This window comes from Pogona vitticeps, chromosome 3 (assembly GCF_051106095.1).
Source record: "Pogona vitticeps strain Pit_001003342236 chromosome 3, PviZW2.1, whole genome shotgun sequence".
NCBI classification, from domain to species: domain Eukaryota; kingdom Metazoa; phylum Chordata; class Lepidosauria; order Squamata; family Agamidae; genus Pogona; species Pogona vitticeps.
Window position 1 is genome coordinate 43789931 of NC_135785.1, and position 19455 is coordinate 43809385.

At 38.0% G+C, this 19455-nt stretch overlaps 1 protein-coding gene across 4 annotated transcripts in view; it reads left to right on the forward strand.

The window, feature by feature from the left end:
- The window catches only part of ATG4B (autophagy related 4B cysteine peptidase), a 24219-nt gene extending 7137 nt beyond the window's left edge, over nucleotides 1-17082 (forward strand). For all 4 annotated transcript variants that reach the window (XM_020786332.3, XM_072995891.2, XM_020786334.3 and 1 more), the window contains exons 2-13: nucleotides 957-1055; nucleotides 1540-1611; nucleotides 2943-3041; nucleotides 3675-3776; nucleotides 5851-5923; nucleotides 7439-7518; nucleotides 10227-10423; nucleotides 11032-11110; nucleotides 11781-11926; nucleotides 12244-12300; nucleotides 13950-14043; nucleotides 15827-17082. In XM_020786332.3, the coding sequence (XP_020641991.3) occupies nucleotides 957-1055; nucleotides 1540-1611; nucleotides 2943-3041; nucleotides 3675-3776; nucleotides 5851-5923; nucleotides 7439-7518; nucleotides 10227-10423; nucleotides 11032-11110; nucleotides 11781-11926; nucleotides 12244-12300; nucleotides 13950-14043; nucleotides 15827-15900 (1172 nt within the window). In that variant the 3' untranslated portion in view covers nucleotides 15901-17082. The remainder of the gene's footprint in view (nucleotides 1-956; nucleotides 1056-1539; nucleotides 1612-2942; nucleotides 3042-3674; nucleotides 3777-5850; nucleotides 5924-7438; nucleotides 7519-10226; nucleotides 10424-11031; nucleotides 11111-11780; nucleotides 11927-12243; nucleotides 12301-13949; nucleotides 14044-15826) is intronic.
- Nucleotides 17083-19455: the final 2373 nt, after the last annotated feature.

Sequence of the window (19455 nt, forward strand, 5' to 3'; positions counted from 1 at the left end):
TCTCCCTGGTTCCTTCCTACGTGTTTATCCTTTTGTCTTCAAAAAAATGAAACAAAAGGGCAGAAAGCCTCACTTACTGCTGTAACTAATTGGTTGAGAATCTGTGGATGGCACTTGAGAGCATAGACTGAAAAAATATACCCTTGATGAAAACAGTAAGTTTACTGAATGCTAGGAGCATATCTAACTTACCAAGTCAGAAACAGAAGCTCAGTTCAGAGTAATCTCTGTGTGATGTTATTTGTCACTTGGTTGACGGTCCAGAGAATAGCATAGAACCAGGATCTGTAGTTCAGGCTTAATGCTCTGTCTGGAGAGCCACAGAGGATTTGGTTAAAATCTCTGCCAAATGGTTAAACAGGGTGATTCTTTCTAAAGAACACCTGTCCATATTGATGTCCAGTGCTTTGATTAAAAGATGGCCAGGTCTTCTGATGTACTTTGTCTCTAAAATAGGCACACCAGTTGTAGTAAAAAAAAAACAAGGAAAAAAAGAAGAAATACTTGAATTCACTATACAGTAGTAGTATGTGTTAAGGACACTATGTTCAGTGTATTCATAATCTTAAAGAATATACATATTAATGCAGAAATGATTATTTAGTTGTAAAAGGGTTGTAGGCAGTTGTTATTAACTGACTTCGGTCCTTTGGGGAAGAATGGAGGAGTAAACATATTTTAAATAAATAATAAATAAAAAACTTGGGGAGAGGGACAATTTGACTCATGTTAAAAGTTCCTTAGAAAGGAAAGGATTGTTTGGATTAAATATTGGGGTAAAGCATGGTAGTTTGACGTTGATTTGCTGATGAAGAAAGGTGCCATTTGTTTAGCTTCCAAAAGACTTTGGTTAGATGGTTTTGACTTACTGAATTGCATTTCTTTGTTCTTTTATGAACAGAACAGAAACACTTCCAGGTGTTTGACTGTTCGGTGTATTTTTTGTTTGTATACAGCTACTCTCACATATGATACTCTCAGGTTTGAGTATGAAGACTTCCCAGAAACCAAGGAGCCAGTTTGGATCCTGGGGAAAAAATATAGTGTATTAACAGGTATGTTGTGTTTTAAATGTTTGAAGTAATTTGAAGAACTCTGAAGACTCCATTCTGTTCTCCTGAACTCTACTATCCTTTTTCTCTTTATAGGCTTTGTCATGAGATGTTGGCCTGCTTTTTTTCTTCTTCTTCTCTTGTTTGACAACATGCTCTATTTGATATTTTTAGAGAAAGAAGCTATTCTTGACGTGGAGATGGCAAACAGGTCTCCGAGTCTAATCTCTGAAACCTAAATATTGTGTGACAGAGAAATGCCTGAAATAAGCTAAAATGTTAAAAACATATTCTCTCACGTTCACCAATAATAGTTTTGTTTATCATGTATCTTTTCTAGCCTGCAGTCCAGATATTTGGTTAGTGTAGCCGAATGGGAACAACTCTGTATTCTTGATGGCCTGGTTTATCAATATCATTGAATCATCGCAATGCCATTTATGGAAAGGTGTGAAAATAACTCATGTTATTATATTTGGTTCTTTAGAGAAAGAAGAGATCCTGTTGGATGTGACATCTCGACTTTGGTTCACATACAGAAAAAACTTTCCGGCCATTGGTGAGACGCAGCCTTTGTATTCTAGATCGTCGTGTAAATTAGACTTATTCACTTCTTACTGCTTGATTTCCTCATAGCATGGAGAAGCCAACACAACCTTTTCAGTTATTTGTATTTGATAGGACCATGTAGAGTATGAAGAAGAATGTTTCAACTGTGTAGGTTCCAGAAAATAAGTTTTATATTTGCTTTTGGTCTGTTACTGATATTCACATTTCTAGCACTTACAGCAAGAAAAGGAATTATAAATGTTTAAAAGTACAGACACTGGAGAATATACAGTAATATGAATGTGATCAGGAGGGATGACTGTATAATCTTTGGAATCTTATCCTTTTCTTCTTTGGTTTGTTATATAGCTCCGTGTAGATTAAAAAGATCAAAGAGGAGACTAAAATTCTTGCAGTTCTTAAATATGCATTCCGGCATCTATCTTCTGGAGTTGCATGGCTGTTAGGTTTCCAAAAGGCATTGGAAGCCAGAATGATAGCTCTGTGAATACTAAGGGTAATACTTAGGAATATTATGTTCTCCCATGAAAACTATATAAATGTACAAGATTTAAAAATAAAAAGTTGAAGATCCTGTGTTCTTTACCCCAGTTAAAGCCGTGGAATACTAGAGCTTCAGGAAGCTGAATGCGGTGTTTCCTGTGAATTATGGTCTCATTGTTCTTTAGGCTCTACAGAGGGTTTTCCCACTGTATCCAGATTGCTTATGTTTGACAAGGCCATTTTGTACATTGAGTATGTGTATATACTTCTCTCTTTCAGTGAAATTACTACTTGAATATATCACTGAAATCACTGTCAGGAACACTATAATTTTATTTTGACTTGATGGCACCAAACACACGGACATACAAATATAAAACATCATTTTTCTTTTCTTTTGATTTTTGCTTCTGTGAGCTAGAGAGCAATCACAATAAAGCACTGAAAAATAGGCAGGAGTGTATAGCCTTGATTCATTCTTGTACTTGTTTATATAGGAGCAAGTTACATTGGCTGAAATCCTGTTGCTCAATGTGATATGTTGCACTGGAGTACACCCATTGAATCAGTGAGCATTTAGTGAGTCAGTTTCTCTATAAGTTTCATTAATTTCCCACTGATTGATTCAGTGGCCCTACTATCTATGACAAGCAACAGGAGTTCAACTAATGTGTTCAGTTATCCTCTATTTTAGATAAGCATATAGTGTATTGGATTGCAGTTACAGACTGACCTCTGGGCCCTTCTGTCTAGACTAGGAATACACAAAATTCTTATTAGCTCACATTGTTTGTGGCACACTTTTAAATATATTGTTTCTGTGCTTTCTGGCTCCAGGGGGAACAGGTCCTACATCTGACACTGGTTGGGGCTGTATGTTAAGGTGTGGTCAGATGATCTTTGCTCAGGCGTTGGTCTGCAGACACTTAGGAAGAGGTAGGTCATATGCCAATTATATCATGGTTGAAGGGCATGATATTTTCGTCTGTATAAATAATTTAAGGTGTCTAAAAATTATTTTAGCTTTGAAGAAGTATGTGATAAAGTAAGCCCATTGAAAATATTTGAATACACCCTTGGTAGCATTACTTTCCTCAAACTTTATTTTAACATTTCTGTTAGTACAGAAAAGTATAGTTCACAAGGGTAACTAGCACAGTTACTTTTGCTGATGATTCATGCAATGTGAAAAAAAAAATTAAGCATGAATTTGTCACAGTAGGAATGCACAGTTGGTATTATCCATAATACTCCTCTGCAGGAATGCAAGTAAATAGCTGACGAGTCTTAAACATGGTTAACAATGTCTTGATTTAGCCAGCATTGAAAAAACTGTATGGAAAATATTGATTTTTCTCTTTTCCGTTTTGACCAAATAGTTCCCCAGGATAATTAGAGATTATACTCTTCAATATTTTGATTCCTTTATAGTATGTATGTGTAAAACCATTATTTTAAAGCAGTTTCATCATGAAGACTTATGAAAATACTTGTGTTACTGTAAGCACACAGAAAAACCATAATGCATGTAGAATTGAGAGTATTTTGAGCATCTCTTTTGTTTCCCAGATTGGAGGTGGGTGAAAGGAAAAAAACAGACAGACAATTATTACAATGTTCTTAATGCCTTCATTGACAAAAAAGACAGCTATTACTCCATTCACCAAATAGGTAAGATTTTTACCTATAATGTATTCATGCAAATAGCTCTTTCCCTTAAATATTCTAGTAGTTGTGAATTCTTCTGATTTTAGTATTTTGCCAAGAGGCCACTGGTTCTGTATGAAAATAATATGGGCCATCTACAGATACTGTATAAACTCATGAGGATGCATCTAAACCAAAACTTGAAAAGATTGTTTTTTGGGATTACAGGTCCCAGTGAGTGGCATTGATTCAGAATTTGTATTTTAGCAATGTAGCTGATCTGAGTAGAACTTGGAAAAATTGTTGTATTTTGAAGTGGGATGGGAATTACCAATCCTTGGTCCCCACCCCTAGTCAGCTTGACCATTTTACCACAGCACGGTCCTGTACGTCTCTACTACACTACATTCAGTCAGATTCACCTCCATCCAGTATGTATGTCTGGAAACCACCCAGTTAAGTTCATATTTTGTAATGGACATTGTAAAATTCATGTCAGCGAAGGAGTGTGAAATCAAGATACCTTATTTCACAGACCAGAGTAATAATCTTGCAGGCTAGATTTTCAAATCATCCGTAACAGTATGAATAAGAACTCCTGAGGTTTCTGCTTGCAGAATATAGTATACCAATTTAAAAATGAAGCGCAGTGGCAAGAATTAGTATATTTTTAATTCAGACCCTTTAACTTTCTACTTTCTTGGGCAGTAAAATTATTGAAGATGTTTAGGGGATGCCTTCATACTCCACTATGTGTGATGACTTTTTCTGTTACTCTTTCGGTGGTATTCACTTGAAACGTAGCCTTTCAAAAACATCTTGTAGGCTTTTTGCTCATGCCAACCCATCAAGGCAACAATATGATTTTATTCAAATAGTCTCTTTTATGTCTAATGTCAGGAGAACCAAATGTGTTTTTGCTAGGCTGAATTCTACATTAGGTCCTCATGCAGACAGTTGCGAATAACAATCCAGTGGGAGAAACTTGTTTGAGATTCCACTTCTGATGACTTGAACTCATGTTCAGTTGTCATCTGATCCCAGGCACTCTTAGCTTCATGGACAATTATAAGGAAATTTAAATGGTTGAAATAGTTTTAGAGCTAAGGAGTGGTGAGGTAAGAGAGGTCCCTGTTTGTTCCTAAGAAATAGTGTAGAAAGCTGTGCATGTTTGATTTCCAAATATGCTAAGCAGCTGGAATTCTGTTTAGTGAGAAATATGTGCCTGCTGTCTGACAGTGTCAATGTCCTACATGAATATAAATATTTAAAACAAAACAATGAAGAACTACAACAGACTAATATGACTAACCTTTTGGAAGCACTGTTATTGTGCTTCACAATGCTTTTTCCCTTTTAGAGTACAACAGCCTTCTCCATTTCTTATTAATATATATGCCTCAAGTGTGATAAATACATTTCTTTAATGTTTACTTAACAAATGTTATTCTCTGCATAAAGAAACAGTGGTTGTTTGAGATACATCATTATTTTTAATGAGAATTTGGTTGGAGAGTGTCAGGAAACCCTTTGTAGCTGTTTGTAGGGAATCAACCTGATTTGGCTCAGGTAGAAGATTATTGGCATGTACCAATGAGAGCGGTTGGGAGGCAGAGCCAGAGAAACTAGAAGGGAGGGGTGAGTCAGAGTCTAGTCAGTTCAGTCAGAGACAGAATTTGGAGAAGGAGTTTGGGGGTTTGAGGCAGAGAGAGTGTGTTTAAGGAGTGATTAGTCAGAGTGTGACCTGTATTAAGATAGGAGAGGTTAAAGTAAAATACTGAAGCTTTGTGTAACTTTAAGAATGTGCTTAAGAATTATTCCTGAAACAACTTGTAATCAATAAACCTGTTTCTGTTTAAAAATTCAGTACTGAATAGACCTCAGTCTTTCATAGGAAATATACTGTAGGTTGATAAAGAGATCAACTGGTGGCAGCGTGTTAAAGGGCATGTTCGGATACTTGTATGAGCTCTGTGTTTGGTGAAACAAGCAGGGGTCATGGGGTAAACGCCACACTGTTACATTAGTTATAAGTTTATAGAAGCTCAGAAGGTCCACTTAATGATATTATAGACCAATTATGATTTCTTTGTTGCAGCCCAGATGGGAGTTGGAGAGGGGAAATCCATAGGCCAGTGGTATGGACCAAATACCGTTGCTCAAGTACTCAAGTAAGTGCTTGATGATTCCTATTATTAACAGCATTCTGCAGTCCTCAGAATATATTGGTTGCTGAAAGCTTTATCATTTTGGAAAATCAAATTTTCTTCCAAATGGTATTCACCTTAACTAGCCAAAAGTAAATTGAGCATTTCAAGCCTTATGCAAATATGTATTTTTTGAAAACTATTTCTTTTGTAATGCAAAAAATTAGATCTCTTATTTCAGGTCTGTGCAGTAGGAATTGGTACAGTGAACCCAGGCATACATGATCATATAACAGTCTGTCCTGACTCCATGCCAGAGGAATTTTAGCTGAATTTTCACAGTTCTCTTAGGCTGTTAGAAAGCTTCTCATGGGGAGGGGGGAGGAGATGCAAATGATTCAGTACAAGTGACCATTTCAGGAATTCAGTATGTATATATTTTTTCTGAAACCATGTAAGTGAAGCTTTTAGAATCTCCAGTCCTGTAGCTAAATCTACGAACATGTAACCAATATAATATCATTGCTTGTTTCTCTCTTCTACTTTTCTTACATAAGAATAGCCCTGCCTTCTTCAATCAAATGTTCATCTCATCCAGCATTCCATTACTATGATAGCCAACCAGATATCAGTGGGAAGCCCACAAGTGGGGCAGGAGTAACATAGCACACTCCTGTTCATGTTTGTGAATGCTTATTTCCCATGTTGCCATTTTTATAATGCAAGCCCCTTGAAATGACACAGTCTGACTCTGTAAAGTTCCATAAAACATGGGAAATTTTATAACAAAAGCTCCAGTTGAGCCTCTGGAGACAACATTCCATAACTTGAGTGCCTAACCTAGGTGAAATGTGTCAATAAATTTCGTATACCCACAAGGGATGACTATCAAATGATTAATGTAGTCAAGGAATGCTGAAGTATATAGTATACTGTATAGGAATTGTTCTGTGCTCCGGCACCATGCTGCTATTAATACCTGACAGATAACAATAGGCTTCCTTAATTGGCAAAATTCTTTCCTTGCCAGCATTTTGCCAGCTAAGAAAGACATTCCCTCTATCTTTGCATATTCTGCAGATATACTTTTGGACATTTGTAAGGGAAGATGGAATGGGAATGACCTGCAATGTACACTTAGAGCACTATTTTCTATTATATACAATTTATATATATATATAATATTTTATATAATATATAAATTCACCTCTTTGGTTAGCCCCTCCTCCTTTAGTGGCTCTCTTTGGGAGTGTACCCTCAGGCTGCTAGCCAGTCTGGAAAATTGCCCACCCCTCTTTTAGCATAACTCATACATACGTAAATATATATGCACGAAGAACTGTCTTGTGTGGTAAGAGGCTCAAACATCTGCTTATTAAACTCATACAAAAGGTTAGAGCTGGGATGCTGTATTTGCTATCTAATAGTGAATTGAACAGCTGGGTTCTAACCTGTGCAGTATGATCATGGCCATGCAGCTTTCTGGATTTCCTTTTTTATCAGGTTCATCATTAGATCTTTTCTTTTTCTTTCCTCTAGAAAACTTGCCACTTTTGACACATGGAGCTCCTTGGCAGTGCACATAGCCATGGACAATACTGTTGTGATGGAGGAAATAAGTAAGTATCCCTGTGATTTTCTGGGTATGTATTTTCTTTTTGATGAAAGATAATTAAGTGAAAGAATGAAAAGGAGGCGGTCATGTCTTTAGAAAAAATGTTATTACTCAGGTCTGTGGCAGTGAAGTCAATTTGAACCCAGCTATAAAAACTAGATGGATGTAGTCAGTCTTCTACTCTTGAATTGTGAAATACAGCTGATTTTAAACTATGCACATAAGACTTCTCAGATGAGATTATTTTCTCCATTGAAAAAGTAAGATTTGTTTGACACTTTGATTAGAAACAGATGGCTATATTGTACAAAGGCAAGAATATGCTTCTAGGCTTGCATGTTTTTAGAGATGTGGGAGTTTAGGTTTTGTATGCGGAGACTGGAGGGAGTTAGCTGTCTTAGTCTGTAGCGACAAAAATAGCAGAATCTTGTAGCACCTCAAAGACTAACAAGTTTTATTTGGCATAAGACACGTGGGATTGGGGGTTCCACGTGCTTGTGTAGAATTAAATTAGCTAATCTTTGAGGAGCTACTCTTTCTTGTTTTTTGTTTCTAAGCTAGAATTTCCAGATGCAGCAAGGTAGCTTTATATGTGTGAAGAAAGAAACACACACACACACACACACACACACACACACACAGAGGTAACAACATCATGGTAAGTGTGATAGACTTCATCTAAGTACTGAATTTTGAAAATCTTGCCTTCTAGCAGATCTAGAAGACTCTGGAAAAGGTTTGATGGCACACAAATTATTATTAAGGATAGATTACCAAGCTTAAGTACTTTGGCCATCTCATGAGAAGAGAAGACTTCCTGGAAAAGACCCTGATGTTAGGAAAGTATGAGGGCAAGAGGAGAAGGGGACGACAGATGATGAGATGGTTGGACAGTGTCATCAAAGCGACCAACATGAATTTGGCCCAGCTCCGGGAGGCAGTGAAAGACAGGAGGGCCTGGCATGCTCTGGTCCATGGGGTCACGAAGAGTCGGACATGACTAAACGACTAAACAACAACCAAGCTTAATTCGTTGTGTCAAAAATCATAATTGTAGCGAAGCTTCATTTTTATTGTATGCTGATTTTAAGTGACCTTGAACATTGCCTAATTGTGAAAAGGTTGAATAGAAATTTAATGCAGTAGTCATAATAAAGGCGGAGACAGGCAGCACATTTTTGCTGGGGCAGAATGACATTTTTATTCCATGCCATGTCTGGGAAAATTCATATAGAGGGTAGTTTAAAAAATGTTCAAATTGACACGTGGACATTGGAATCCATTGAACCAGAACCCTGTTGCTACTGCAAAGTAGAATAGAAATCCCCTTTGAGTCAATAGGACTGCTCTGACTGTGACTAGTAATAGCATCCTAGCCATTAGGAAAAAAGATTCTAAATATAATGCCTCTTTGAACTCAAGCACATAACTTGTCCTTTAAAAGGCACAGATTGATCCTTCTGGTATTTACTGCATTGTGCCACAGGTAGCATAGTGCTTGTAAACTATTTGTAGTATATCCTTTACAGCTTCAGACAGAAAGAGGTCATATTCTGAACTCTGTTTTGAATTCATTGGACTAGGAGATAAAAATGTCTTGATTTGCTTGGAGCAGTCAGTTTGTGCACACAAATCGGAAATGATTGGGTAAAACTGTTCTTCTGTTTAGTAAATGGGTAACTCATGTTGGTGTAACTTTGTGTGGTATAACCCGGCTTGGTTGCTGAAAGCATTTCATCTAAAGAAATTTAAAGTCAACTTTCACCTTCCTTTTAGGTTCTGAGGCACCTGTGGCTCCCTTTTGCCCTGTGGAAGCCTTTGGGAGCCACCAGATAGCAGGGGAACCTTTAATAGATCTGGTAGCTTAAAAAAAAACTATTAAAGCCCCCCTCTCCATCCTCAGGCTTTTCCAGAGCAAAAGGGAGCCCTAGGGAGACTTAGAACCTAAAAAGGGAGGGATAATAAACTTTCTGTTACTTGAAACTGAATGCTTCCAGGTTCTCCCAGCACAAGAGTTTACATGATGGGATTTTGCCCATTTCAACATTGTAGGAGCTGTGATTTTGAAGCAATGCATTATTGTGGCATTTATGGGGATTGCATCCCACTGGACTGCATTAGTTCTAAATTTTTTACTTACTAATCGGTCTTCTTTAAATAAGTAATCCAGTTAAGGTCTCCTAGCTGAATAAATACACTTCTACTATAAAGTAAATATTATGTAAGGATAAGTACAGATACATCACTCCGAAGAAACCTGCTTTGGACATGGAATTTCCTAGGTGTAATTCCTACTACCTCAGTTTTTGGCTGAATGGATCTCAGGAAGCAGGACCAGAAAAGGCCTCTGCCCAAGACCTTGGTGGACTGCATCCACTTTCTGCAGATAGAATGCTACTTGTGGGAGTGGGAGTCTGACAGAGTATAAGACAATATTGTATGCTCACGTCCAACCTTCTAGTCCATGTGGTTTTTTTGCATATATCTAAATACTTTGGATAACAGCATTCATGTATCATTTTTAAGGGACTTTGTGAAATATACCATCAGACTTTGTATAGAAACTTGTACATGTAGAGGGGTATTTATCATGGGGGAGGTAGGACCTTCGCAAGCAATTTCTGTTGAGCATTTAGGGTGGCTCTGCAGCCAACCATAGAACTGTAAATCTTTCACTGAGGTTATTTCTCTTTCTGTCTTTCCTCTTAATAGGGAGGCTGTGCAGGCTCAGTTATCCATGTCCTGGAGCTTCAGCGTTTCCTGCTGCAGAATCAGACTTTCTTTCCAATGGATATCCAGAGGGAGCAGAATGTACCAACAGGCTATTGCTCTGGAAACCTTTAGTGCTGCTGATACCTCTTCGCCTTGGGCTCACAGATATCAATGAAGCCTATATTGAAACACTGAAGGTAGAGGGTTTGACTAAACTGCCTAGATAGATCAAGCATCCAGTACTAAGTGTCTTTTTAAATTACTCTTGTTAATTTTTCTGCTTATATGTACAAGTGACAGAAGCCCCCTTAGTTCTATTCTTAGTGCTAATCATGGAAGCATTTTAAGATTGATTGTGAGACATTTAAGATTAAATCTGAAATGCAATTGAAGTAATGCACAGTTCATGTAGTATTAAGTTTATATCATAGATGGAGGAAACTGTACGTACAAGAACAGTGAGAGCTGTGCAAAATGAGCATCTGAGGTGGGGTGGAGAGCATTTATTATCTCTACTACAATGATCTATGCATCTTATGTATTTGATGATGTCTGAATAATTATACTTAATAATCATGTACTTAGCTTTTCTTTGTATTCACTCTATTTTGCAGACCTGACAATAGAATGATTTATGGTGCTATAGATCATGAGACTCAGTTCTGAATAAATGCATCCATGGGATTGTACTTTTTAGTTGTATATTTTTGAAGATATCTCTAACTCTATATTACTCCTTGCCTGGATGGATGTTCCAGTTTCTACTCGCTTCTGTCTCACTCACTGAACATGTGTTGTTTTCTAGCATTGTTTTATGATGCCACAGTCCTTAGGAGTCATTGGAGGAAAACCCAATAGTGCTCATTATTTCATTGGATATGTAGGTGAGTGACAGTCATTCTCAGAAGCAAGTATACTGAGTACATCAGTAAATTACCTATCTAAGAATACCACTATACCTTTGCTATGAGAACAGCATTATATCAGATGCACTTTGCCACATCATGTAACTTATTATATAATAAGACAGCTTGTTTAAGAACAAGTTTCTCTTTATCCTCATTGCTTAGAGCCATGCTTAGAAGTATTGTTGAGAGAGCCTTTGGCAAATTACTTCCTTGTGCAATTTTTTGTGTTTTGTTTTTATAAGTGTGTAAGAGAGCCATTGTGATCTGGTACTGTCTAGATGCTTTGGACAGGACCTCCCATAATTTCTGATCACTGGCCAATCTATCTGGGGCTGCTACTTCTTTGTTTCTGTCAGATGCAATCCAGTAGTGCTTCTGGAGTGGAAAGATTAGTCAACCAGGAGATGCCCAAATGTGTTCAAAGTCCTTATGCTTTTTGCAGGGGCTCCTTCCATGTCCCCCACTGGCTGGGGCTGTTGGAGTTGTAGACCAAAAATCTTGAGGGCACCAGGTTAGAGAAAATTTAAGACATTGTGCGTTTCCCTGTCCTATCTGGCTTGGTTCAGCAGGTTACATGCAGTGGACTCTTATCTCACCGGAAGTTCAGTATTGTATTTCCTTCAACAAATGTTCTCTTTTTTTCCAGGTGAAGAACTAATTTATCTCGATCCACACACGACTCAGCCTGCTGTAGAGCCTACGGACAGTTGTCACATCCCTGACGAGAGTTTCCACTGCCAGCATCCACCCTGCAGAATGAACATTGCAGAGCTTGATCCTTCTATCGCAGTGGTGTGTGCTTGAAATTCATTTTCATATTGAAATGTGGGCTGTATTCTGAGACAGCCTTTTTGTTGTCTAGTTACAAATTGATCTCCCTATGAAGATGCAAGTGTTGTGCTCTTTTTTTCTCCTGATCTCTATTCTTTCTCTTCTCTCTCCTGATTTCACTAGGGCAGATCAATCACTGTATTGATCTTTTAGCTTTCAGAATGTGTCTGCTTCTATATTTAAGACATAATCATTTTACATTTAAAGCATGTGATATGATTGTTTCTCAGCATTTTCAATTTATATTTTTTGCATTAAAAAACCACTTTCTTTTGCAGGGTTTTTTCTGCAACAAAGAGGAAGATTTCAATGAATGGTGCCAACAGATAAAAAAGGTTCGTTTTAAAGTGAATTATTTGTGGGGGGAAAACAAGAATATTTAACCAGGAAAAATTGAAACTTAAGAAAGCAAATTCAGTTTTAGTGTCCTTCAATCAATAATTGGGACCTTTTAGAGGTCACTGATTCATAGGATTGCTGGAAGTTGGAAGCATCTTAATGGCACACAACAATGATCAGTTGGAATGATTAAAGCATTAATGTCAAGATTCTGTGTTGCCAAGCTTGATTTGTTTGAGGCAAGGACCTTCCCTGATCATCAAGTGTTCATTTCTATCAGATGATTATTCAGGCTGTAAGCCAGTAAGGAAATGGCCTTCTAACCTCTCATCCTGCTGCTTTTTGTGGGAAGATCATCTTGACATTTGTTTTAAATTTATAGATGTTTAATTGGAAATTATACCTTTTTTAAAAGAAAAGATAGCTTAGAAACAAATCCTATACACACTTTTCTGGTGGATTTTCTAGCTACACGTGTTGAGATGACAACAAATAACCATCAGCTTCAATCCAGAAATCCAGAAAATGTCAACATGTAAAAAGTAATAATAAAAAATATGCAAAACCTAAAATAGTAGGAGCAGCTGTACTAAAAGCTGGTGTACATCCAGGTTGCATTAGATGTCCTGTTGAAATTAACTAGATGTAAATTAGTCTTGGTTAACTGGTTCTTCTAATTTTTACGAGACTCAAACTTTCTATGGACTGGGGCCACTTAAAAGCCTTTGCAGATTACTCTCCCTCTCCCCCAAATTCTTGTCTTGCATAGAAAACTCATTGGGTACCCAGCACATATAATTGTCCCAGAACAATCTTATGAAATTGTCCCAGAACAATCTTAAGAAATTGTTTTATAGCTCTATAAGAAATACTTTAATTAAAGGTTCCTAATAAGCCTACAAAATTATAGGTACTGTGTTGGTCAGATAGAGAAAATCTACATAGGGTAATACCCTTGCTGAAAGCAATTACAAATTTATTATATGTGAATAAGCTTTTTTGATCTCAAAATGCTGCTTCAGGCTGCATATTGAGTGAATAATTAAGTAAATGAAAATAAAACTAAGATAAATTTGGGTTTGGTGAGAGGTACGATTACATTGAAAAGCCCCCAGAGTCTGCAATTTGTTGTCCTTATTTTTCTTTTATATAATCGTGAGACTTCACGAGAAGGTGCAAATAACTATACAGGGCATCTATGAATCTTAATCAGCGTCATATCAAACTTCCAAAGGCTGAAACCAATTGTTATTTCCATTGGAGTATAGCTATTGTATCCCCTAAACTAAATGTAAGGGCTGACTTACCAAAGACCTTTTGATTCAATGGGTCTGCTGTAGTTGAGACTTAATAGCTGCATTTAGGTTCAGACTCTGTGAAGCACTGTCCATAAAACATTTTCAAGGATGACTTTGGGATCATAGGGGCTAGAAACATGGAAAAAGCCCTCTAAACTCCTGCCCCAGCCTTAAGATTCTAGGGAAGCTGAATTTTGCATCTTGTAGCTATTGTCTTATTCAACTGGGAGATGTCCTGACTTTTAAGATATTCTTCTCAATAGCAAAATTACGTTTCACTCCAGCTTTAACAATCTTGATCAAGAAATGGTAAACTAATATTCCTCATTTCTGTTCCCTTCTAATAGTTGTCAATGATTAGAGGAGCCCTGCCAATGTTTGAACTAGTAGAACATCAGCCTTCACACTTCTCTAGCCCTGATGTTTTGAATCTCACTCCAGGTAATGCTTACCTGTTTCACCTATAAGAGAGCACCATAAGGGGTATTTTACTGCCTGTGGATTTTTTTACACCAAATGCATAATTCATAGCCCTGCTCTAGCATTGCTTAAATCTGTGTAGGACTCAATGGATTATGTGGAAAGGGCCATACATAGAAGTCCCAGAAGTCTCTCATATCTTTGCTGGTTTAAAGTGAAGGTCCACAGCAGAAGCTGGAACTCCCTCCCACAGGAGACCAAGCTGGCCCCATCTTTGCTGACCATGAACAGTCGGAAAAAAAAATTTCTGTGCAGGCAGGCTTTCCCTTAGTGACTGGCTGTCTTAAGAGGGTTTTCCTTAAAATTGATTGTTGTACCTTGTTGCTTTTAAATGTGTGTTTAGTATTTTATTTTATTTACTGTTTTTAATATAATTTTGTTAATTCTTTCAAAATATTTGTATATTGACTGTTTTTGCTTTCAGATACTGTATTGTCTTTTAAATGATGTAAGCCCCCTTTGGGTCCTTTTTTAGGAAAAAAGGTGGGGTAAAATATTTTTGAAAAATGAATAATATGCTTACAATGGAAACTCTGCCTTATCAGGGCTCTCCGTTACTTGAGTGCCCAGCTGAATGTGTTCACAATCTCCACTGCAGATCTTGTTGAATAGATCTAGTTCTGTTAAACATCTAGATGGAAACATAGGGATCAGGGGTTATATTCCTTCCCACCTGCCCTCCATTCATTGAGCCCCACACATATTCAGGCTTAATGCCTTAATGGCGCTATTGCAAAAGCCTTTGGTGCCTTTTTCGCCCATGGAACCATGGCATTGTGAAGATGCAGAAGCTGATGTTCTTAGTTAAGAGCACTTATTTGATAGTACAAGAAACCTTAGAACCTCACCATCTTTTTTCTGGTCACTTTGCTGCAGACCTATTTAATTAATCCTTGCTTACTTCAATTTCTTACTTTGGATTTTCTTCTCCTTTATCATATACATCAGGAGAAATCTTTGGGTGGAGTTGGATTCTATTTTTGTGTATGCTGAATCACCATTTCTGATTTCTGGGATTTAAAAATCTCTCTAAAATGTGATAGTTCAGTAAGTTTGTTATTTGCGTTATTTGTGAGAGCAATTTTGGCCCGGTAACTATTCAGTGGAGAATTGTATGGGCACCTTTAAAAGATGCTTTTGAAGAAACAGCTTACAGCAGACCAGTACTCCACAGCCTTTAATAATAGTACAAAGTGAAATAGTGCCTGTAAAGTAGAACCTGGATGTTTCCTAAGCAAACTCTGCACTACACTTTTAGTTCATCTGCCTTGCTGCCTTCTACTGGAAACTGCCCTTTGGATCAGCAAAACTGAAATAATCAAGTTCTTATTTTGGCAGCTAATGTTTAGAGTATGAAGAAGAGGGTCTCACGTGTGTCCAGGAAGTCATGCATATTTTTTAAAACAAGCTAAAGCTTTGTGCAGTGTGAACCATTTTTGTACATACATGTAATATGCAAAAAGTACTGTTTCATGTAAGCATGAGGCATTATGACATCTTAGTATGCCACCAATTTCCAGGGTTAAGACACACGCATTCTGTAACATGTAGCTGTAGTACCCAGAGAGCTTGTATCACTGGTCCATGTTCTAGCTCTTCTGTCTGAAAAAAAGTTTCATCCTGTCTCCTGAAACTGTTATACCAATGAATTGCTTGATATAACAAATACCTCCTAGGTAGATTAGATGTATAAATAGTCACAAAGCTAAACTAATAATGTTGCTCCTCCTTTTTTATCTTGTAGACTCTTCTGATGCAGACAGACTGGAAAGATTTTTTGATTCAGAGGATGAAGATTTTGAAATCTTATCTCTTTAAAAACAAACAAGAAGCTAACTCTGCCAATTTGTGTTGTAGGGGGAGGGGAGCTCCTTGGAGAGCCTTAGGGCGACCAGCTTTCATAGGTGCTTGTTGACATCCCTGCCTCCCATCCACCCCAGCATTCTGTGCAGCCTTCGAGCAGAGTGGATTTCTGCAGTGGGATCAAGAAACGGGTCCATTATTAAGGCCTTAATAGTTTTAGTCAGGCTTTTTCAGCGCAAGAGTACCTGCAGGAAAGGGATGCCGTGATGGCTAGGAGCTGAAGATTCTTTTTCTGTTAGCAGGCCCAACAACAATATTGAAAGCCCTTCTAGGTGCTTGGTTCTTACAAGGTCTATTATTTGGGAGAACCTAATCCAGTTTGCTTCTCCCTCCACCTCCATTTTTGTAGTGTGAAGTGAAAACTAGAATAAAATTATACAGACACACAGCTAAAAGCCACCTCCCTAGCTCAGCAGATCAGTGGGTGTTTTTTTTTTTTGTCACCAGAGGGTACAATCTCTCAGATGATGGAATACCACAGAAGTCACTACATGTGCTTTTGTTTTTCTCCAATACAGTGCTTCTATAAAGATAGATTATTCCTTTTGAGTTCTAAAATTTTCCTTTGTCAGAAACACACACCTGTAGTCTGTGATGCCGTTCAAGAAGTAGCAGAAGCACATCATGTACAGCAAATGTTACAAGACAACATGATCTGGAGATGGCAACTGAGAAGTTTTGAATTAGAGGACATTGAGTGGCACTCGTTGAAAATATCAAAAGCACTTGCAGAAGAATGAATTGAAAGGTTAATCAAGACACAGCTTTATTGAACATAGCTTAAAGCTCATGTAGTTTTTTTTAAATCTGTATTAAAAATATTGTGGCTGCTATTTAAGGTAGTAGAGATGGAATCATCCATGAGCTCACTTGAACTGAAAGTATCTCCAATTCCCCCATTTGATTCAATTTCCTTATTTTTAGAGTCTGACTGACATCTGGAGATTGCACCCTGACATGAGATTTTGTTTAACACCAGAACAGTTTTAAAATCTTGGCTTGGGTAGTGTCAGAGCCACACCCCCAGGCACCCTACCTCTCCCTTGTTGAAACACTACACAAGGCTAAATTTATGTTCTGTGGTGGTATTTAATTATTCCAGCATGTTATTCTTAATCAAAGATTCTAAAGGAACAATTGACACACTTTGGCTGCTTGGAAAAGTTAATTTACTGGTTGCCTCCATTGGAAAACATGGCTGTTGTACTTGAGAGAGCTCCTTTGTTCGATAAGGGAATGGCTGGAGAGGGTCCACCAGTCCTAGAAGTGTTATCTTTTTGTAATTCTTCAGCTCCATTGATGGATGCTGCTGGTGGCAAATATGTTTACAAAGCATTCTTTCCTGTATTATCACTTATCAGCAGCACTTGGCCTAAAGGTGGTAGTATGAACTTCTAGAGCTGCACACAGCAGTAACTGACCTACTGATAGTACGTGGTAGGTCCAGGTTGTCCCTTAAGCTGCCAGAAAGCAGAGGTCCGAACCACAATGCTTATCTGTCATTGTTATAACTTGCTATCTTTCTCTTGCTGTTTCTCCTCTTGATCATAGACTTTGAAGACAGAGGAGATAAGAGAAAGTGGGGCTGTGCTCCATTCATCAACTGCTTCGATTTGTATTATCTGAATAAAATTATGAGGGAAAAAACCCTGTGTGTATCTGATATGTACACTTGCGCTACCAAATGTCAGACTAGCTAAAGTCAGTTGTGGCTCACCGGTAACTCACTTTTCAAGCAAATTTGTGCACTTACTTAAGGTATAGATGCACACCTGATTTGAAATGGGCAACTTGCAGAAGCTCTGGGCCTGTGGCTGTTCTGGTACCTCATAGGGCTACAGCCCCTCCTTGATGAAATCTCCATGATTTGTATGTGTTCTATCTCCCTTCTGCAATCTGATTTTTTAAAATGTACATAAACACATACTTTCTATATTTTTTCTCCCAAAATATCTCTTGATATTCATATATCCCAGCACAGCTGGAGTTAACAAGAGTCCTGTCCCTGGGGGCAGCCATCCACTCACACATCCGCCAGCAGCAGCGGCCCCACTCATCCTTCCAATTGCTTCCAAGTGCCGTTCTCTTCCTGGTCAGCTAGCCACTCCTGGCAGAGGGAGGCAGAAAGGGTCTCCTTGCAAGGCTGCCGAGTTGCTAGTTGAGCAGGGATCTGGAGTGAATGGAAGGAAGAGGTGTGGCCCCAGCTGGACTCCAGCGCCAGGGGCCAGACCCTTGTTAACTCCAGCTGCGGGGGATATATTTGAATACGAATACCCCCACCTCTACTCTAGATGTATTTTCTCAGTGCAACATGGCTGCAGAGCTCCTAGATGCAAAAAATGTCTTGTATTATGCATTTTAAAACTGAATCTGATACTTTCCCCCAAAAACTTGGGAGAAATGTAAATGTCTCATATCTAGCCCATGCACAGGTCCAGGAGGTGCAAAATAGGTTGGTTTGTGTTAAAATGTGGATAGAATATAATCTTAAACCAACCCTAACATATACAATCACAGTATGGAACCAGGCAAACCATCTGTCCTTACTACAATAGGTTAGTAACTACCCTATCGCCAGAATCTTATATAACACCACATGATATAGGTCAAGCAGCATAAATCACAATGTTAAATTGCCATTAGTTAAGAAGTGAGCACTCATTGTGTATCAAGTAATGTGCCTGGTGTGCCATGAGAAATACAAAATAAAGTGTGCTACTTCTATACCACCCCATAGTGCTTAAAAGCGCTCTCTGGGCCATTTAAAATTTAATTACGCAGGCTACACACTGCCTCTGCCCCAGCACGTTGGGTACCAATTTACCAACCTCAGAAGGCTGGGAGGTTGTTTCAACCTCGAGTGGGCTGCCTGATCCAGGAGCAAACTCTGCTCGTGAGCAGTCTTCACTGCAGTACTGCAGTTTAACCACTCTGCCACAAGGCTACAAGCTTTGACTTAACTAGTGGCAGTTTGCTGCAGCAATTTATGCTGGTGGGCAAAGCGAATAGGATTCTGGATGTTATTTAATCATATACAACAGCTTTTAAGTTATTGGCTGGAAAGATGCCGCAATCTTGGATATCATTGAAATAAGTAACCTCTGTAAATTAAATAAATCTGTCAGCATTATCCGTTGCATACCGTCATGCAACAGGTGGCTACAATTTATGGTAATTTGTTTCTAAAAGTTACACTGTTTGCATAACTGCAGAATTACGAGTGTATTAATTTTTTTAGTCATTTGTATGGTATTTGTGCCAATGGTTTTGTTAATGGCCAAGGTTAATACTAAAATCAGTGGCAATACTTTCTGCATCTAAATTCACCTCAAATTTATTTATTTATTTATTTATATCCCGCCTATTTGGTCAAACGACCACTCTAGGCGGCTAACAACATAAATAACTACCGCATATAAAAAATATAACAAAGTTTAAACATCAATAAAGAAGTTATTCAAGATAAAAGGGAAAAAAGGAAATATAAAAAAGGAAAAAGGAAAAAAAACA